The sequence below is a fragment of the Anthonomus grandis genome, chromosome 22 (assembly GCF_022605725.1).
Source record: "Anthonomus grandis grandis chromosome 22, icAntGran1.3, whole genome shotgun sequence".
Taxonomy (NCBI): domain Eukaryota; kingdom Metazoa; phylum Arthropoda; class Insecta; order Coleoptera; family Curculionidae; genus Anthonomus; species Anthonomus grandis.
In genome coordinates, this window is record NC_065567.1 from 37,683,311 (window position 1) to 37,706,630 (window position 23,320).

A 23,320-nucleotide genomic window follows, 5' to 3' on the forward strand; every position below is an offset into this window, starting at 1 on the left:
GCCAAAAACTAGGCAATCCGCTATACTCACACGTCAAACGTCAGCGTCGTCAACTTCATTACCGTTATTTAATATATTTTTCGTTGGCAACACTAAAAATGTTCAGAGTGACCAACATCAAAAGGACACAACCACTATAAAAATGGCGGCCACCAAACATTGGTCATTTTTGGGTATCGTGGCCTTATGCGTTAGCAGTCCAGGTATATTTATTAAGTTCGCGACTAAACCGCATAAATCGTTATGTGTAAACTTGATAAGTCGTAGGTCTAAAGGTGCCTACAGACGGACGAACATACCTTGAGATATGTACGCGCGCACAAGTACGCGCGTACATATCCGCCGGTGTGTAGACAAAATCCCTCTAAAAAATCCGTCGAAGATGTATTCAGTTCCTATTTGAATTTTTGCACGCGCGTACGAGTTGCGCGTACATATCTCTCTGTGTGTAGACTAAACGGCCTTACGCATCAGGAATAAAATCAGTGCAGTTCGTGAGTTCATGTTAACCATCGTCTGGTGTAACTGTGTGTGTCTAATCATGGCCGACAGCAGAAATTATTCAAAAGAATTTTTAATTAAGTTTATTGAGCTTTATAAATCTTACCCCTGTTTATGGAAAACTAAATCCAAGGACTACATGAATAGGAATAGAAAAAACGATGCCTATAAGATACTGGTAGATAAGTGGAAAGAAATAGAAAAAACAGCTACAAAGGAAACGGTAAAAAGGTCAGAAGCCGGGCAGGACGACATATAAACGCCCCATTTATGGTATTATGATTTGTTGCTTTTTTTAATCAAGAGGGGCCCAGATCATCTGTATCAAACGTACCAGATAAAGTGATAAATGAACAGTTTGATTCAGACCAAGGAGAGGTAAGGAAAAATGAATTATGTAGGTAACATTGTAATATTTTATTGATAAGAAGTACAGGGGTATCGTTTTATACTACTGTTACAGTATCATTTTTTTTTGCTAGGACAGAGCACCCTCTTGACACAAATAATTTGTGAACAATAGCCTTACTTCTTTTGCATAATTATTACTTCTTCGATTGTAGCCGCGCTGCAGTTTTGTCATTCCAGTAGTTTCTAATCCTATATCTATTTTGCCATCCTGTACATTTTTCCTATAAACGTTATTTTCCGGTACATATGCATTTCCACATTTTCGTCTTAAATAGTTGTGTAAAACACAGGCGGCCATGACTGCTTTCTAAACTAATGGAAATTGCTCCTTGGAATATTCTAAAACAGGCACTCAGTATGCCAAAAGTATTTTCAACTCTACGTCTTGCTCGCGAAAGCCGATAATTAAAAATTTTTCGGTCATGATTAAGTTCGTTCTGTCCAAATGGTTTCAAAAAGTCGCAGCGCAAGGAAAATGCTTCGTCGCCTATAAAAACAAATGGCATTGTATTTTTACTGCCTTTAGGTTTTGTTTTAGGTGGTAAAGATAATTTTCCATTTTTTAGTTTCTGGTAAAATATAGTGTGGTCAATAACTCATCCGTCAGATATTCGACCATTTACCCCAAAATCAACCATAATGAACTCATAATTTGCGTTGACTATAGCCATAAGCACTAAACTGTGCCCTCCTTTGTAATTATAGAAGTATGAACCACTTCCAGCAGGGGGAAGGATATTAACATGTTTCCCGTCAACGGCTCCCACGCAGTTTGGGAAGTTACATTTTGTTTCATAATCATTTGCAATTATATTTCATTCATTCTCTGTTGTAGGAAACTGCAAAAAAATAAATTAATTAACACTCTTTTTGTCATTCAAACCTGCGTATGCACCGTATGTAAATAAGCGACGCTATTTTACATACAAAAATCATGGCTTAAGCCTTAAACTGTGCTTACTGATTAGCTGTGCATACAGGCATAATTGATTGTGTTTAAAAAACAACTGTTCCAAACTGATAAAAAAAACTGTTTTTGAGATTTTGAGTATTAGCTTTTTTAATAAAATTTATTTATATGATGCAACAATGGGTGGTATATATAATTCCGAAAATTTTTTTTTTTCTTTAGAAGGTTGATGCATTAAAATCTAAGTTCCTTAAAGTCCTTAAAGTCTCAAAAAATAGAAACTGTTTCAAGTAATTTATTACGTTTTTATTTCAGGAAATTGGAATCGTATCAGAACCAGAAAGTGAAGGATTTAGTAGCTCATTACAAAGTCCATTGAATTCCCGACCAGGTACTAGTTATGGAACTCACGGACCGGATTGTGATACTGAAGAATTTAGTAGTTCGGTACAGAGCCCCTTGAATTCCACAGCAAGTAGTACTCGTAGTAGGTCCCGTACAGATGGAAATAAGTTGTTGATTCCACCTACACCTTCTTCTATGAAGAAACGTAAAGCTAAAACAGATGCTCAGACAGACGAAGTTCTTGCTTTTGTTACTGAAAGGCTAAGTCGCAATAATGAGGATCAATGCACCATTTTCGGAAATAATGTTGCAGCGAAATTAAGAACTCTTCCAAGAGAGACTAAGTTATATACAGAAAAGTTGATTAATGACTTATTGTTTAAAGCAGAAATGGGTCATGTTACCAAAGCAACAAAAATTGTTTCGCTTCTTGATTCAGTAGAAAATAATTCCAATGTTAACTTAAACACAAGTACCTCCACTAGTACTTATTATTATCCTCAGAGTTATATGCAGAGCAAAATGTGTCACAAAATTTATTTAATACCTATTCATTTCAAACACCACAACCTCAAGATATGCAACCAATAAAACAGATACCTACTGTTCAGTCACTTCAGACACGTTCTTCTAAGAATAACGATCTACAACGAAGTGCGCGAAACGGATAGCCTTGTCACCTTTGTAACTAACTTAAAACCATGATACTTGAACTTATATAAGTAATTATTAAGACAGTTTTGGCTTGGAATATATATTCTATTGGTACGGGAGCCAGTAACAGGTTTGGGTGTTCAATTTCCTGCCGGTTGATGACTTGGAGAACGCTTTATGGGGGTCTTAAGTGAAGTGAAGCCTTGTGTGTGTCAGCTGGCGCACTAGTGGTGGGATCAACAGGGAAAGCCACCCAAACATGTCATGTCTGGCTGCACCACCTGCGCGCCAGCTGACGCACACCAGGTTTCACGATGCACCCCCATAAAGCGTTTTGCAAATTATCAGGAGGAAATAACTAACCTCAATAGGTAGCTGGCTCCCCTATCATATTGACATTTCTCTGAAATTAATATGTTAACTGTAGATACTTATGTTTATGAGTTTATTAATAAAGATTAACGTATTATTTTCTTCAATAGTTAGTAAATACCTTTATATACTCATCCTTTAATACTTGATAAATAGCACTGCAGGTCTCCGAAATTATTTTACTTAGCGATTGAGGTGAAATAATACTGGAAAATTTTAAATCTTCATAATTTCTACCAATAGCTAGGTATCGAAGTGTAACTGATAGTCTTTCATGTGGTGATATGGCAGACGGCACGTGTTTTGTTTCTGGATTAGTGGTGTTACTAATTTTATTTATTTATTTATTTATACACGGGATCAACCCCATTACAAAAAATATATATATTCTTGAAAAAGAAATAAAAGCTATACTACCTAACCACTAATTACTAATTAACAATAATTATCAGACTTAATCTTAATACCAAGGATAATTAAACCGTTTTACAAGTAGTAACAATATTCTCTCAAAATCAGAACAATTAACAATGCAAAATTAGCTAATAAAAAACAAAATATATTATTATCAATGACAATGATCAAATGTATTTCAAATCATTAATCATGGAGCAAAATTAATTCAAAAAACAAAATCCTACAAACTCTTAATAAGACTCCTAAAATGCTAAATGCGCCTAAAAATAAGGAAATTCCTAAAACTTCAATTCCAGTAGAGTTTACCAGCCTCAAGGTCCTTTCGACAGGCGAGTGCATAGCATAGTTGGTACGATTATAAGGCAAAGAAAACAATCGATTTGCCCTCAGATTACGGTATGGAATATTAAATGAAATCCTATTAAGTAGTTCGGGACAAATCACAAGGCCATTCAAAAGTTTATAAATGAACACCAAATCATTCTCAGTGCGTCTCTTAAGTAAACTCCGCATATTCAGCAAGTTCATTGCTTCATCATAACAATGGTCATTAGGAACTGGAATGCGAAGTTTATAAAGGCAGAATCGTAGAAATTTATTTTGAACCCTCTCCAGTGCCATACAATTATTCATGTACAGAGGAGACCAAATTATTGATCCATACTCCAACAAAGAGACAACAAGTGATATGTACAACCTTTTGCAAGTTTCAACCGACAAATCCTTACAATTGCGCAGGACAAAACCAAGGACCTTAGATGCTTTAGTTATAATAGTATTTACATGGGTATTAAAATTCAATTGTTCATCAAAAAAGATACCAAGGTCCTTTACTACTTCAGTGTACTTAAGATTAACATTATCAATAGTATAGGAGGAAGTTACCCGTTTGTTTCTTTTGTAGAAACTAATGTAACTGCATTTACCCACATTCAGAGCCAAACTGTTACCAACACACCATTCACATAATCTATTCAGATCATCTTGCAAGAGAACCATGTCTTGTTCTGAACTGATCACCTTATAAAACTTTAAATCATCGGCAAATAACAAAAAATTACTATTTTTAAAGCAAACCAAAATATCATCAATGAAAATATTGAACAACAGGGGAGAACAATGACCACCCTGTGGAACCCCAGAGGTCACCCTGATAAGATGCGACTTAGCATCCCCAATTTGTACCTGCAGAAATCTGTCAGAAAGAAAACTCGCAAACCAGGCCACCAAACAATCTGAAAAACCAAAAAGTCTCAATTTTTCTAATAATAAGCTGTGGTTGACACTGTCAAATGCCTTGGAAAAGTCTGTATATATTACATCCACCTGTTCACCCCTCTCCAAAGCACTTAACAGAGCACCCTGATACAGCAACAAGTTTGTAATAGCAGACTTGCCACGACTGAAGCCATGCTGTTCATTTAACAGAAGTTCTTTGCAATAAAAATTAATTTGGTCATAAATAAGACTGTCTAGAAGTTTTGGGATGGCAGACTGTACACACACACTCCTGTAATTGATCATTTCATTAGCAGCACCACATTTAAATATAGGCGTAATAAAACTGAGTTTCCACTCGGATGGAAAAACTGTCAAGTCTAAAGACCTACTGAATAAAATAAAGAGGGGATAAGAGAGGGCACATACACATTTTCTCAAAAAATAATTGGGTATACCATCAGGGCCAGCACTAAGTTTAAGGGGTAATCGAAAGATCTTATCAAAAATTAATCCAATAGATAATTTAGGATTTGGAATAGTCATGTTTACACCAGCCTGCCGAGAAGGTAAGACATTATTATCTCCATTATAGACAGTAGAAAAAAACCTGGCAAACCCCTCTGCAATTTGTTCACAACCTGCAAACTCCCCATCATTATAGGTCATCAAATCAGGAAGCCTATTCGTTGCTCTCCTGTTATTAAACTTATACCAAAAACTTTTGGGGTTTGTATAAAGTAACTGGTCCAAATTTGAAATAAAGTTCTGGTAACAAATCTCCGTTAGAGTTTTGCACCTAGCTCTAAGATCTGAAAAGACTTCGTAGTCTGCAACAGTATGACTAGACTGATATTTTTTATGTGAAATTTTCTTTTGCTGGATCAAGTACTTTAACTCCCCTGAAAACCAACTGGGAAAAGACGAGGTTTTGAATCTCTTAAGAGGCACAAACAAAGCTATAGCCATATTCAATATATGATAGAACTCTGAAACCGCATCATCAATATTAATTACATTCAAAACATGGTCCCAATCAACTCCACACAAATAACTATTAACACCCAAATAATTTGCATTTCTAAAGTCATAGAAGAACTGTACAAAATTTAAAGTTTTTTCTTTACCATTGTTAAAAGTTAATTCAAAATGATAAGGCTTATGATAGACAGATTTATCAAAAACACAGTCAACAGCTTCACTCACCACTAGATCATTCCTATTTGTAAAAGTGAGATCAAGAAAGGCATTTCTATCATTTGGCACAAAATTCCTTTGAAAAAAGTTAAGGTAAGAATAAAACTCCCCAAGTATTAATCCACATGAGTTAGGTGGTCATCTAACAACAGTTCCAAACTCATCATTTTCCCAAAGAGCATCCGGAACATTAAAATCATCAAAAATAATAAAGTCAGAGTTTGAAAATTGTTGCCTGAGAATATCAACTGACTGACAATGTCCCTCATAAGAATCCGTATTGGACCCAGGTGGAATATACACCCCTCCAATTACAAAACTGCTCCCGCCCACATTACAAGCTAAAAACAGCTGCTCAACTGAATTGTACTGTAATCTAAGTTTTTTGGCATTTATAAAGTCTCTAATGTAAATTAATACACCTCCACCTCTGCGCTTATTGCTTGTAAGAGACGATCTATTACAGCGAAACAGATTGAAAGATTTCACTGCCAATTCAGCATCCGAAAAATCGTCAGAGAGCCAACTCTCAACAAAAATTAAGATATCATAGTTAGAACATATAATATTATTATGTAATTCCTGAAGTTTAGTACGTAAGCCACCTACATTAAAACAAAAAACTTGTAATGGGGCTACTTCAAGTTTTTTCGATGATTCTGAGCATGTCTGTTAGTTGTGATATAAGGCATATTGTTTCTGTATCTGATTGTTAAGTTTTCTTCGCCATCGCTTTTGCGCTTGTTAAGCTCATCAAAAATCTTAGCCGAGCACTTTCGTTGTAGGGGGGTAAGGTCACTTTTAACTTTGAATGCATGCCCAGAAGATATGTTCGCAGCCTTCAAGACATCCTTAGCGATCTTGTTATTGGAGAATATTACCTTTAGTGGACGGGTCCTGTTATCCACTTGTTTCCCCAGTCGAACAACTTTAACAATGTCCCCAGCTGCTCCCTCTTCTTTGATCGATACCAACATCTCCGCCACTTTCCTTTTGTCTTCCTCAATCCTGTCACGAATCATGTTTGAATTTGATTCACACACATTATGAACAATAATGTTGCTGGCCCTCTCAGCCCGGTCATTTATCTCAGTAAGTAAGGTATCCATATCTGATGATTCAGAAGATGGTGGTTTGTGCTGTTCAAGTGATATTTTAACAGAAGTTATTTCTGTTTTAAGCTCTGCAAATGAAGTATGGAAGCAATGTTTGATGGATTTAATATCATTTCCGAGACATTTTAATGAGGCCATGAGATCCGGAACAACCCTGGTCACTGCTTGAACATCGTGAATTTGTTCCTCCAGTAGAGTCACTCTGGTACCGATCTCAAATAAGTTTTTGATTTTGGGGGCACACTCCTTGCAAATGTATGGAATAGACCTACTCTGAGCTGATATAGCACGAACTTCACTGGATCCTATGTTTGAACACTTCTTGCACCGAATAATTTTGCACCAATCACAAGGGTATCCGAAGATATCACCTGTATTTTTTGGTGGATCCTTAAAAGTGCAAGAGATATCGCAATCAGCACATTTACCTGACATGACTACAAAGCATGCACCACAAGAGGTTAGGATTGTTTACAAAGAGATTGAAAACTTTTGGAAGCTCACTCAAAAAAACTAACTATATATCCACATTTAACAATACTACGGCCACTAAAAGTGCCATAAATTACATCAATTGAAATAATATCCACTGAGAAAATTTTAAATTTTCATCGGACGAAAAACCAAAACAAATACTCAAATGTGAGGTTAGGCTTCTAATTCTAAAAGTAATACGGAGCTATCTTAATCCATGCGGAGATAATTTCGATAATCATCCGGTTCTAAACGAAGTTTTTCGAAAATCGATCACGCTGTAACAACCATTTCTTCAGCCATTTAGTTCTTGGCTTTCGGTTATACACTAATTGTTTTTGTTTTTTCTTTATTATGCACACACACGCCACTGCTAATAAATTTATATCATGATTACTGACGGTCCCATGATTAAAAACAAACTGAATAGTAAATTATCTTTACGTGTGTAGGGAACTTCGACAAAACGTATATGTACGCGCGTACATATCTCAAGGTATGTTCGTCCGTCTGTAGGCGCCTTTAGATTGTTTAACCGATCAGATCATTGCGCATTTGAAAAAAAAACCTCAGAAATAACGATGGATGGTATAGTTAACCTAAAATCGATATTATAAACATCGATATCGCGTTTATATCGATAGTTATCGTCCACCCCTAATTTGGTGTTCGTTACGCTATCGTTCGTTTTCGTTTGAGTATCCCTCCCCCACGCGAATTTTAAGAATTTGGAAGCAAGTCAATTCTCGTCTTGTAACATTCCATTCATATTCATTCATTAATAATAACAAAAAGAATAGTAGAATGGCCAAAGTATTAGTAACTCGCGCTAATATTAAATTAAACAAATCGCTGTAAATCCGTCATATCATATAGGTATTTGTGTTGAGCGTTGTGCTAAGAATGTCTACTTTAGATAGCCATGGTAAGTATTGTTTATTTTTCTATTAAATGAATTTCTAATAACTAGTAAAAATATGTAACAAAAATAAGATTTAAAGCACTAAAAATTTTTTTAAATCTACTAAGTATGTTGAATGGGTTTATAAGTTTGGGGATAAGCAGAGGACATTCATATTATGATCTAGGAAGAAATTTTGAAATAGCCACACTAATAATGCCTTAAACAGGATATACTGATTACTGAGTGCCCTTTAAGACACTAATAAGAGTTTGTACATGGAGAAAAGAACAACCTGCCTAGTTTGATAGTAACCAAGAAGCCTGATGGTTTTCAGAGGATACACCTCATTTTTCTTAATATCTTTAGATCACATCTTCTAGAAGGTGCTACCAATAGCTTTTGCAAATGCTAGTACTTTTTTCTACCACCTTGTTTGTTAGTTTCAACTAAAAAATGTTTGTTTGCTATAATTTCTTAGGTTATCTTCTGATGTTTTGTTTGCTAGTTAATGACTCTGTATACTACTCGATATACTATTAATGAATGCCTACCCAAATCTTCAGTTAAAGGTATATTATAATTTGTCATACAATATCAAATATATAATAAAATGTCAAATGACAAAATTATAAGTAATTTTTTTATGAAAATATACAATTTTTTGTGTGCCTCCAAAATAAAAAAGATTCAATTTTGATAAGCTGTCAAAAACAATATTTAGCTAATGTTCCAATTAACATGAATAACAGCAATCTTTAGGCGAGCTTTAAATTGTTTTAAGAAAGCTGCTTTTATACACTGTTTAGCATCTAAATATACCACTTTTAAGTAATTTCCTTTAAGACATCAATATTTCTCTTCTAGTTCAGTTCAAGATTGTGTTGAATAATTAAAATTGATTTTCTTTGGAAGTTCTTTTTGTCAAAGTTTTGTTCCATCTGAAGTAGGTTTCTGTTAAAAAATATATTTTAGAGTGGAATTCTGTTTTTTTTTCAATCTTAAAATAAATAAACATTTATACCAGTCATTCTTTGTATATTTCCAATAAGAACAGTTACATTTTTTAATTACCATATAAATGGTAATTAGTTTGATACCAGCAATAACTAAATAAAAAAAGAAACCAATATGTTTACAAACATTTTACAGGAACAATAGTACAGATAAGAATACATGATAAGAAACTGCAAGTGTATCAAACAAAACAAAAGCAAACACATCTCAGAAAACTGAAATGTATAGACTTGCAAAATATGAGTCATGTCAAAGTTATGGTATCAGACAAAAGCAGAGAAACTTTTTAAAATGCCTTAGATGGTAAAAATCGATATCACTCTTAACAACAGATTTCTTTTTCCATCACATTTCATATTCCTTTTAACAGTTGTTTATAGTATGAATCCAAATATTTTAGGTTGGACATAAATAGGGAAACTCACCTAAGAATTAACAATATTTAATATTTATTTCGCTTTACATGAAATCTGTTAATAATTTTTTTAATGAACATGCCTCGCGGAATATATCTATCGATCATACTATGCTGCTCAAGAAGATGGAACATTTTGTTTTTTCGAATCTTATGGTTGCTTGGTTTAGGGACTTTTTGTCAGGCAGGAATCGACAGACGAAAATGCCAGATCAAGTGGTGTGAGTGTAACCTCTGGAGTTCCCCAAGGGGGGCATTGTTCTCCTTTACTATTTAATATTTTTATAAATGATATAAATAAGTGCTTTAGGAACAGTTTCTTTTTGGCACGATGTCAAGTTTTATAGGAACTAGTTTTTTCTTCTCATAAAGTTTTATTGCAGAGTGACTTAGATATGCTCAATCAATGGTGTATTGCTAATGAACTGTTTCTGAATGTGAGTAAATGTAAGTTTATAAGTTTCTATAAGAAAAATAAAAGTTTTGACCCATTTTACAATATAAAGGGCGTTTCTCTCCAGTCATGTAATATTATTAAGGATCTTGGTGTATGGTTTGATGAGCACCTAAACTTTAACACACATATAACTAATCTGGTTCTTAACTTCTCAAAAGTTTTAAGCTTTGTTTTGCATAATTGCAGGGAATTTTCAGTGGAGACCTGTAAAAGGATATATATGTCTCTTGTTGTGCCACAGTTGAAATATGCATCAATAATATGGTGCCCTTTTTACACAAATTGTTGTACTGACCTAGAAGGGATCCAAAATAATATATTATTCGATTTTGTTTATATAAGCTTGGTATGAGGATTCCCAACAATCACATTTATGATGATGCTTGGAGGTTGTTGGACTTATTAATGCTAAGGCAAAGGAGAGTTTACGCTGATTTGGTGGTCTTGTATAAATTGATGAATGGTCAGTTAAACTGTCCTGAACTTCTGGTGTAATATCTTTCAATATGCCATCTAGGAATCTAAAAGTTTAATCTAATTTCAGTGTTTAAAGATCTATTAGGGTCATCAGGTAATATTATTATTATTATTATTATTATTATTATTATTATTATTATTATTACTATTTTTTTATTATTTCCATAACCTGGTTGTTATAATGTGGATTAGTGAGTTGCTATTGGGCTAATGTGGATTGTTATTTGTTATTGTTTTAATAGTTTATATTACTTGTTGGAATGTAGCAACATATCATATTATTTTTATTATGGAGTGTTAAATTGGGTGTTAGGCTCAAATATTATTTTGTATTTGAATTTCTTTGTTTCTTTGTTATGGGGTTGATCCTGTAAAAAAATAATAAACTTTGTAAACTTAAAATATACAAAGCCTACTAAGTATGGTGGTGGAGCCTGCATGATAGGGGATTACTTGTCTGGGTATAGTTTAAGACCATTATATGGTATTGAGGGTATTATGGATCAATTTGTGTATTTAGATTATTCTAAAAAATATAATGCTACCATTTGCTGAAGATAATTTATCATTGACCTGGATATATTAGCAGGATAACGACCCTTAACATAAATCAAAGGTAATTCAAGAATGGTTTTTATCAGAAAAGTTTAGTCTTATGGACTTTCCTACACAAAGTCCCGATCTTAACCCTATTGAAAACCTCAGGGAGGAACTAGACCGGAGTATAAGACAAGAGCAGATCAGCAATAAAAATGGTCTAATAAAAGTTTTGCAAGTATCCTGAAAATCTATTGGAGAAGACACTATTATGAAATTTTTGGAATCCATGCCAAACCGATGTTGCGAGGCTATTGCCATTTAGGGATACTCTAAATACTTAGAAAGATATTATTAATTTTATTAGTTTAGAAATAAATATTTTATTGTAAAACAATTTGGTTTCTCTACTTTTGTCCCTAGAGTATTTTGTTTATTTAAATCTTTGGTTTTCATTATATAGTTTATTACTTTACTGAAATTAAAAAGTCTTTAAAAATATTGTAGATATTCATTATGTATTCAACCACACTACTCTTAGCATATTTAAATAAAACCTAATTTTCAAAAGTTTCTCTACTATTGTCGTATAGTGTCTTTATAATCAAATATCTTTGTTTTTAAAACATTGTCTATGTAAGCAGCTTGTATGAAATAGTTCAGCTGAATAAAATGTTAACACTATTTCATGTATTCTTTTTTTAGTAAAGACAATTACTGCAAACTTACCAACATTTTTGATAATACATACAACTAAAAAAACTTAAGCCAACTGTGGATAATATGTCAAACTAAACAAAAGCAAACACATCTTAGAAAACTGAAATGTATAGACTTGCAAAACATGAGTCAAATGTCAAACTTATTTATAATTATGAGAGTTACTTTAGAACCTTTGAAACATATTGTGACTCTTATATTTTGGTATTAAGTGTCTTGGAGAATAAAATTTCTTTCTATTTTTTGTAAATTTCATTAATCTTCTTATTCTTATTATAAACATTTTTTTTAAACACTGCATCTTTTATAAATTATAACTTTTATTTTTACAGAGGAAATATCATAAAGCCATAAAATGTGCTAAAGATAGATATTGTAGTGATCTACTTAGCTGTACTTCCTGAATATATTCCAGCTGTCCCTTCTGGGACTTCTTCTATATGAACTTTGCCAAACAGCCAATATAATTATACAAAAATTAGAAAATACAAGTTTAAAATGACAAACGTTAAAAAGTTGGTTTTTAGTATTCAAAAATGCCATCCTTGAGAAGTAATGATAAAGTAAATCTATTTTGAGATGTCGGTGTTCTTTTAGTCAAACAAATATCAGAGGGTTTGTAAATTTTGAATTGAAAATCCCATGCTATAACTACATGGTTCTATCCTTAACCCTGTTTTATTTATATGACTCACACAGTCAAGCATGGCTAGTATATGCCCTTTGCCGAATCTTGTATCAACAAGTCTTTTTTGGTATAGCGAAAATACAAATGTTATTAGAGTAGCACATGTTATAGGTAGATCTGACACTATAGTATTTTAAACATCTAAATTATGGATTAGGTCAACAAGGTATTAGTGTTACAAGTTTTAATGTAGTTTTGGTATTAATTATTGAGAATAAGAAGAGTAGCAGCATACATTTGACTATGTACTAAAAAAAATACACCCCTATTGAACCAATAATCTAGCAAGTATCTTACCATTTTGAAATCTAAATTAGATATGCCAACTTTTGAAATCATTTGCCAAACAGTGAAGTAACTTTCTTTTCCAGGGCAGTCAGTTAAATTCTTTTTAATGTACAGTTAACAAGTTCAGCAAAAATCTAATAATTTCTTAAAAATGTGAACAGTGGTATTTGAATTTAGTTTTGTAATTTGTCGAAAGGGTTATTTAGGGTCAAAAATTTGTAACCACAGTACTAAAAAGATCAACAGCGGGTGTCAATTTTTTTCGATTTTCTATGAATGCTTATAATTAAAAAAGTACTCAAGATAGATTTTTTTAAATATTTTTTTGAATCCCTGAGCACCTAATCTATTTCCCGTTTTCCGCTTGTCATTGATTTTTGGGACGCCCTGTATAAATGTATCATATTAAGTTTTTTTTCATCATTCATAAATATTTTTAGCAATGAAATCTTTTTGACTTCAATTTTATTACACAAGCTTCCCAACCCAAATCTCTAGTTAAAGGTATATTACATATTTGTCATATGTTATTAAATAATAAATATTGTTTAATTATTATGGTTGGAAAAAATTTAATTTAAAATTTTTATGAAAGCAGTTCCAGTTACATTAGTTTTTTGGGCCTTTTAAATTATGATGAATAGCAGCATTTACGTTAGACTTCCCTGGTTTAAGAAAGCTGCCTTTGTTTCCTATTTAGCAACTAAATATACCACTTTTAAATAATTGTGTTTAAGACCATATAAAAGGTAATTAGTTTGGTATAACCAAATAAAATAAAAGGCAATATGTTTACAAACTTACAGGAACTTTACAGGAACAATAGTATACGTAAAACAAAACAGAAGCAAATACATCTCAGAAAACTGAAATGTTTAGACTTGCAAAATGTGAATCATATCAGACTTATTTATAATCATGACAGTTACTTTAGAACCTTTGAAACATAAGTTGTGACTTTAATATTTTGGTATTGTGTATTTCCGAGAATAATATTTCTTTCTTTTTTTTCACATAAAGTTTCATCTCAGTCCTTTTTAAAAGATTCAACCAAATATTTTTCTTTTAAAAACACTCTGTATTGTCGTTGTAGGCAGCTTGAATGAAATATGAATAACATGTTTTATATATTTTTTTAGTAAAGAGGATTACTGAAAACTTGCTGTCATTTTTAATGATACATACAACTAAAAAAAATGTAGGCCAGCTCATGACTGTTGTAATTATAATATTATGTAACTTACCTTGTAACTTACCCTTACTTTATATGTTTTTTTTTAAACAATGCATTTTTTATAAATCTTTGATGTTAGGTAATAGGGGCTTAAGTCAAAAAATATAGTTTTTCAGAAAACGAATTTGAAAATTTAAAAAATTGCTGTAAATCTGATTATTAATTTAAAGCCTGAAGTTTTTGATATTAGTCAGAGTATTTAATTCTTTTTTAGATCAAATACTATTCATTATCTACAAAAGTGTATTTTCCAAAATTTGAATGACTTAAGTCTTTATGAACAAAAAAAGTTTTTTTTTAGCTTACTGATTTTAAATAAAGGACTTATGTCAGAATGGAGTAACTTTTAATAAGGCAAATAATATCAAAATACATGTTTTAAAAAACACAAACTAATTTTTTTCCCCTTAGAAACTAATTGATTCATTTAGCCTAAGTAAGTATTTAATTTTCTTTTGTTCTACTGCTTCATCCACTAGATCTGGGTCATTATCAATAACTTTAGTATCGGTAGGTAAATTTTGATAAAATTGGTGAAACACTGGTGGCACCAAAGAAAGAAGGGAACACAAGTCTTTCTTTTTCTCCTTTGATATTGGAAGTAACCCTTTAGTATACAGTTCCTTAATTACCAAATCTTTTAGGTTTTGAATTTTGCCCCGTCTCAGAAAGCTTATAATTTTAAAATCTTTAGTATCAGATATAGAGCTTTTGTAACGTACCATACCGCCATTATTATATTGTAGCCATTGCACATTATGCCAATAAAACTGTTCGCCTAATATATTTTTCTTTCTGTTGACCATTACTGATTTTAATAACGGAAAAATCCAAGAATTCATTTTGATCCATTTCATGGACTTTAAATTGTCTTTTTCTTCCAGTTGTTCTCACCAACTGGTACCAATCGTGTGGATGATATACTGGAACTTCCATTTTCTTCTTTCGCTTTTCTATCATGGAATGATCAACATCACATTCCATATGTGTATGCCCCGATATTAAGAACTTGTGGTTTATCGTTAAATTGGGATTTTCACTTTGAGCCTTTATAAACATAGCAGCAACATGTTTCGATTTTGTCCACCACATGTGTCGGAGTAAAAAGTTATATTATTTACATCATTGGGCAAATTTTTAATCTGAGTGTACAAGCAGGAAGCAATTTCATTACCTCCTCGAACAGCCAATGCTTCATGCCACATGTAATGCGTCGATTCTCCATTGCTATCATGCACTGTAAAATTATAGGTCCAGAGCTGACGTTTATAGAATGCTACTGAAGAAGTTATAAAGGGTGTTGGAGGCACTGCTGGAGATCAAAACTAAAGCATTTTTTATGGGGATTTATTTTAGCTTCCGTCTTATCTTTAGTTTTTGCTTCGAATGCAGCATTAGCTTGGTTGTGATGCAATTCCAGTTCCTTTTGAAAACGAATTTCATCTTCTTTATTTCCTGATTTAGAATTAACCTGTATTTGCATACTAAGAGTGTCGCATTTATAGCAGGTATCAACATATGGCTTTTTAAACGATAGTTTTAATTTGTGAAATTCTTTTTCATATATCGTTCTTCCCACGGGATTTTGCCTTACTTCTTTGTACAGATCGTACATAATTCGCAGATTTAGGTGCGATGGTAGGTACCTTTTATCATTTGTACGTCTTGTATAATGACTCTCGTGAGAAGGGAACGATTTAATATGTGTACGCACCTCATTTAATTCCTGTTCAGATTTTTTATTTACGGAAGGTGTTATACCTCTTTGATCTTCAACAGTAATGCCAGAAGTGCTTTGCATTTTGTTTTTTAAAACCACTTTTATAAACTTTTCATCCAGTCTTACAAAAACAATCTTTGCATACAGATATTCTTTTTCCATTTATTTCAAAAAAATATTCGTAAGTTACTTCTCTGTTTTTTGAAGAGTCGCGTTTTCTTTTACGACTTACTTGGGTATCTTTGGAATTAATTAGATTTGCAATTAATGTTACCCTTTTGCTATGGGATCCTAAGGACCAATATTCATCAAAAATTTTTTTTCGAACGTCTTTATTTAAACACTAAATGAAGACGTTTTTGTGAGCATTTTTTTCTACAATCTTTTAAAGGCTTCATATGTCTTGCATTTACCATTTTACCGCTTATATTCACGTAACTTTGTCCAGAATGAATTTTTTCAGTCCTCTCTTTTCTTACAACTCGGGACCACTTTTTTAATGGTTTATCTATATGAACTTTTGCCTTTTCTGCTCTAATTATTGTTGAGGTCCAGCTTGATCAGTTATGTTCAATTTTTCTTGTGATTCTAAAATTTAAAAAATATAATGATCTAAAAACTTAACATACTACTTTGAATATTAGTAAAGGAAATATTAGCCTTTGAACGACTTATTTTTCTCTGAATGGACAAGAAATCAATGTTGTCGTCACTGCTTTTACTTTCAGATTGTCCAGGTAAATAGTCCTTATCTGCATAACTGTCATCTGAATTTAAGATAGCTGTCAAATTTGCCGTCAGTGAAGGGGCTGGCGATGATGTTACAGACCTTATATCTGGGATCTGATCTTCTGTTAGCGACACAGCCAAACTTTTATTTATTGTATCGCCGATAACTAGAAATGTAAAATTAGTCAGTAACATACAGGATAAAATTACAAGCAAAAATGGTTCTTTTACTATACCGTTTTAAAAGCATTCACCTTTATTACTTGCTGTATCCAACTGTATATAATTTTCACCCAAAAAATTCTCATCAAAGTTCAAAATATTATTTGAAAAATCCGAATTAACAGTTGGAGAAGGCATTAAAATTTTGTAACTTGGGTGATCAGTATTAGGCATTTCTTCATGATCATTATCCGGTGTATGGGAGTATGAAATAACTGGAATTAATAATTTATATTTTTGTAAATTTATAATGAGGTTATGTTATGTCGTATTAAAATACTTTACTAATTATAAACATAAGACAATTTTAAAAATTATAACAATGATATTTACCTGTTTCTTCACATTTTCTTGCCAATTGCAAAATAAGTTTACGATTCTTACTTCTTACTTCTCTATTCTAATTCTTACTTCTTGCACTCATGTTAACTCAACGATTTTCTACGATAAACAAACTTCTAACCACGTGTAAATTCCACATACATAATAATGATAAATTGATGATCAGAAAGTCTTAAGTCAGCAATGCAATTTTAAGTTTAAAAATAACGTTTTGATATAAAGGACTTAAATTGACTTAAGTCATTATGACACTACTTTTCTTTTACAATGTTTTGGTACGAAGGTCTTATGTAAACTTAAGACTCTATTACCAGACCAGAAATTTTTTTTTACTTAAGTCTTTTGTACCAATTTATGGGGCCTAAATAAAAACGGTACGACTTAAGTCTCTAATATCACCAGAACGAGCAAAAAGACCAACACAACGAACAACTTTCACTTAAGACCAACATTTTTCGGGATTTCGTCAAAAAGTGACTTAAGACCTTTGTACCTAACATCAAAGAAATTACAACTTATTTTTATAGAGGAATTATCACAAAGTCATAAAATGTGCTAAAGATAGATATTTTAGTGATCTAATCAACTGTACTTTTTGAAGATATCCCAGCTATCTCAACTAATCTCATCCCTCCTGGGAGTTCTTCTATATGACTCAAGTTCACAATGACAAATTTGGTTTAAACTCTTCAAAAAATGCAATGCTTGAGAAGTAATGATAAAGTAGAGCTGTTTTAAGATTTTGGTGACCCTTTAGTCAAAAAGATATTAGAGAGTTTGCTAATTTTGAATTGAAAAGAGTTATCACAAGCTATAATCAGTTACAAGAATGACTTCAACAGTAAGCAGTATCAACAAGTAACAAAAAAACAAACGTTAGGAAAGTAGCACATGTTATGGGTTGATCTGGCACCATATAATAATATTTTAAATATCTCTAAATTATTGTTTAGGTCGACAAGCTGTTTAAGAAGAGTTTAGAGCAAAATTTAACTAAATATAATATTTGTGGCTACAGATGTATATTTCTTATTTGTTTTTTTTTTGGGGGGGAGAAACTCCAATGTCTTATTATTTATGGAATTTAGTGTCAAAGTTAACAAGTTTTATTTCTATTATACTGTATTTAGATCAATATAGTGTATTATGTTTTTTTTTACGTGATTCGTAAATATTTTGAAACTTATAACAATGAAACTTTTTTGACCTCAACTTTATTACAGGATCTCCCTGGAGGAAACATAAAATTGAACATGAAATCACCTTAGACATTGAAGATATTAAGAAACCTCGTCTAAATTACTACCGTTTAGAAAGTGAGAGCTCGAAAGCCTCAGATGATGGAACTGAAAGCATATGCAGCCTTCAAGATAGAGAAACTGGTAGGTGTCTAAGCAAACCTCTCAGAGGGACCATGTTGGGCAGAATGGTAGATTTTATAAATTTGGAAATTTTAGATTTTGTCCAAGACAGTTCAGATCTGAGCTCAGATTCTGAGGAAAAGGCAACTGATGAGGGCAGTGAATATGATGTACAATTTGAGTATGAAGTGGCAAGTTTGTCAGAAAACGATGAAACTATGTTTGAAGGATCTACTACGGATTCAGAGGTTTGTATATGCTTTAGTTGTTAAACTTTACTCTTATTTTACTTTATTATATTCAATTAAAACCACCAAAAACTAAAGCTTGGCTAGCTTTAGAACACTCACAGTTAAATGTACTTATTTTCTCAAAAGTGTCAGTTTCACTGTCAGTCTCAGATTCACTTAGTCTTATTTACTATATTCCATTTTTTAACACCTGTTTTATTGCTTTGCAGGATTTAATGCTAGCAGCTGCAGCTGCTGTAATCTGTCAGAATTCCTTTGAAGGTTGTGTCACAGACATAGAAGATTCAGAGTCGAGCACTGACGAGTCATTGTTCAAAAAATTGGAATTTCTGACTTGTGTTCAGTGTAAGAGAAAGAACGTTAATCCCATGTACCGATATTGTGAAAAATGTTTTAAGGTAAGTTAGTAATATTAAGAGGGATAGCGGGTATAGAAAATTTAGTATACTGGATTTCTGAGCAGTACTAGATGTAAAAATATGATATCCATGATATTTCCCAATATATACCTATTTAGGGTATTTAGCAAGTCTGATATTTTTTTCATATTTAATAAGAAACATTGGAAAAAAAGACATGTGGACTAAGATCACTTTTTTTTTATAAACTATTATTATTAGTTTATAAAAAAATGCAAATGCAAATTTCCAAGAACTTTTATATACACAAATAAATAGATTGGGGTTTTTAATACATTTGATGCTCTGTTTTATTTATTTCTGTACTAATTGATATGATTTGGATTTTGCAATATTGTGAACTTAAATGTTCTGCAATCATAGTCGAATATATATTTTGCACAAACATCAGCATACTATTTAAATAAAAACCACATTTAGAAACTATTGGCAATTCAACTTTGCCCAAGATACCTACCGATGGTGAACTAGAGTCGTTGAGATTTTTACAAAAATCAATGAAAATTTATACGTTAATTACAGGTTAAGCGTTATTAGGTAGTTAGCTATGAAGTTCTATTTCATTTAAATTAATAGCGAAGTCTCAACGATTTTGATTCAGAAAACCCTCCACTAAACGGCATATCACTTATCTTGAATTGCCAGTTAGCAAAATTTCATTTTAAACTGATTTTTGGTTTTCCAGGATCGCAAGAAATCTTTTCCTCCGCGGCCGAAAAGGCGGAGGAACCGTCTAAAGAAAGTTGTCGAATACGAAGATCCTAAAACATTAAAAACTTCTGAGAGTCAAGGCTCTGAGCAACTAACTTCTGACCTAGGTTCAGAACAAGTGACTTCTGATCTGGGATCAGAAGCTAGCGGCTCAGCTTTGATTAGTTTTTCGTCCGTGGCGAATTGCAGTTCAAGCAGCGGTTTTTTCTCTGAAAACAATCCACGTTCGATGCAGAATAAATCAAGCTTTGACAAGTCGGATTCTGATTTATGCATATTTTGCAACAGTGCTCCGAAGAATAGTATTTTTTTGCATACTAACATAGCACATTGTTGTTGCTGTTATCCATGTGCTAAAAAAACGTTGAGGAGCATTAAAAAGTGCCCCATTTGTAATGGTAGTGTGAATAAGGTTGTCCGGATTTTCACCACCTAGGACAATAGTTTTGGTTTAAAAGATTGTATGATGAACGACTACAAAAATCAAGGGGATGATCAATCAGCAGCGTGATCTATATATGATTAAACACATGTGCAATTAAAAAAAAATCCATGGAATTGTTTTAAGATTTTTATTACCAATAATGAACACATTTTCACTTCTTCATGTTGATACATGCAGATATTTGCTTATATTATATTACTTTGTATGGGTAACTACTTTAATTTGTGATATGTTATCTGCAAACAAAAAATAATGGTAAAATATGGAACGTAGAACTTTAATCATGTCTAATTATAATATTGTAGTCGTTTATGATACATCTTATTTTGTTATGTTTGTTTTTTGAGCAAAACTGTTGATAGTTCAGCCAAATTTTTGAGACTAACACTATTCTTAAATACACACTTAATAATAGTTTTAGTTTTGAATGTTGTTAAAGATGTCAACTTTTATAGCGCAATAAATGAGACCAAAGCCTAATATTAAAATTTTATAACTAAAGGTATAAATGCCGTAGATTTAACATATAAAGTCCAGTTTTTCCTAAAATTTGTTGCTGGAATACGTATCTACTAGATAACAGTGTTAAAAGAAGAAATAGCGAAAGCGTTTTTTAAATATTTCATAAAAATGTTGTTTGCTTCGCCTAATTTAAAAATTAAATCTTTCATCAGTTATTCTAGCTCCTCTGGTTTTTTTCTGTGATATTACCTAAAGTAATTTTGATGTTTTATGTAAAATCAGAGCAAAACAGAAACATTATTTTAAAAATGATTTTAATTTGAGGTTTAATAGACTTCGCTCTAATATGATCTTACGGTATGAACAAGACCGACCAAATGGGTTACATTAGCTAGCTTTCTATTTAAATTAATCAGTACTTCAGATTTTGTTATTTAATCTATCCTTTTGAACTGAGCAATTCGCAAAATAACACTATTATTTCATTTCCAATATCCAGAGTCTAAATTCGGTTCTTACCGGATATAATTTTAAACCAGCGCAGCGGGCTCATTTTAATAATTACCGTCCAAGTTCAAGTAGAATAAACCCAAGATTTCTATTATCATACATTTCGCCATTTTACTGCGGACTTCAATACCATTTAATAACAGTTAATAGCTTTCCTTAATCTTTTTGTTAATTAGTACCGTATTTGTACTTTAACACTCGGTTACCACAGCTCGGTTTGCTGATGTATCCCATTTTGCTTTTCTATCCCTGACATATTGTCAAAATAACTAGATAATTTTATTAAAAAAAGATTTTTAGTTTGTTTTAGTTAGTAAAAGTCACAATTTGAACCTTTTCTAGTTTGCTAACTATATTTTACAATTTAAGAAGAACGATTAACTCGGCCCGATTAAATACTAACGTTGCCTAATTAATACTACATTACCTTTGGGATATTCTCAATTCGCTCGTTTTTCGTTGGTTTTTTAAGAATCAACATTATAAAAAGAATAGATTTATTATAACCCGTTGATTAATTTAGGTCAATAGTAAATTTGCTCACAGTAATAACAGTCATATTGCGTAGGATTATTTAATGCTTTTACGGCAAAGTAAAATAGTGTCTAACTTATAATTTTTTCCTTAAAGGCAGTTTAATATTTTATTCTTGCCTAATCGGATAGCAATTCTGATATAATGGTATAATTAGTATATACCACTTTAGAGAGTTAACCTAATAGCTGAAACAAAACCTTGATATTAAATATCTCTTTGATACATATCATCCTAGTCAAAGTCCTTGGTCTTGCAACGGTTCCATTAGTAATTATGAAAATATGTAAATGAAAATGGTTGTTACATAATAAGGACTGAATCTTAAATGAAAATATTATTAAATACGTTTATTTTTTAATCATTAAGTATTTTGGCATCTTTAACATGACTCCTATACTTAAAAAAGCACTGAAAAGTGAAAACTAGGTGTACAGAACCAATTCTAAGTTATTTCAGAGAGATTTTTATATTACTAGAGAATTAATGCAAATCTATACAAAAATTTAACTGAATAAAGACTGATTCTATTTTTTGTTTTTGTGTGTAAATTATGTAAATAAATGTTTTAATAAGCACTTAAATTTTTGTATCGGTTCGGCATAAAATTATGTGAGGGGTACATTTGCCTTTAAACAGAAAACATTGTTTTTTGTTCAATATAAAAACGATGAACCTTTCTTTTATTGAGCAGCCTCTACCGTTTTGTATAATGTTTAGTGCGGATTGTTTTTTTATGTTAATGTCATAAAAAATTCAGTCCCGCTGGTTTAGTTTGCAGTTTGGAACCATTCATAAGTTTGTGTTATTTTTTGTTTTCAAATAGAAGATTCTTATGTGCAATTTTTGTTTGTTAAATAAATAAAGCCTTTTTCAGTATGTTTTTTTTTCTTTTATTATTTAGTTAGATTGGACAGTTAAAACAGGTATGGGAGCATTCCAAATATGAATATAGTATGAAGTTTAATACTCAGTCAAATAATATGGGTTAAATAATATTAATATACCTAGGATGTCAACACTTAAAATAGGTAGGAACCTTAATAGCTTCTAAATGAAATCCAAAATGTATAAATACATGGAAGTTTATTTTCAATGAGGACACTAATTGTCACAATAATGTTAACTAGTAGTTTAGAATTAGAAATAATTTAGAATAGAAAAGTAGTTAGTCAATTTAGAAGATTAGTATTAAATTTTTTTTTCACCATCTTAATATAACTTTCAGAGAAAGAAATTTCAAAAATAAATTACGTGAGATCCATG

The 23,320-nt window shown here is 31.8% G+C and overlaps 1 protein-coding gene and 1 pseudogene across 1 annotated transcript; one reads left to right on the plus strand and one right to left on the minus strand.

Moving 5' to 3' along the window:
- Positions 1 to 1,142: 1,142 nt before the first annotated feature.
- LOC126748468 (putative nuclease HARBI1) lies at positions 1,143 to 7,047 on the minus strand (annotated as a pseudogene).
- A 1,262-nt stretch (positions 7,048 to 8,309) lies between these two features.
- Positions 8,310 to 22,933, plus strand: LOC126748688 (E3 ubiquitin-protein ligase Mdm2-like). Its single transcript, XM_050458066.1, has 5 exons — positions 8,310 to 8,539; positions 18,585 to 18,743; positions 18,819 to 18,970; positions 19,183 to 19,371; positions 20,078 to 22,933. Exons 1-5 carry the CDS (start codon positions 8,518 to 8,520, stop codon positions 20,537 to 20,539), a joined length of 984 nt encoding a protein of 327 aa, XP_050314023.1. The 5' UTR covers positions 8,310 to 8,517; the 3' UTR covers positions 20,540 to 22,933.
- The last annotated feature ends 387 nt before the right edge of the window (positions 22,934 to 23,320 follow it).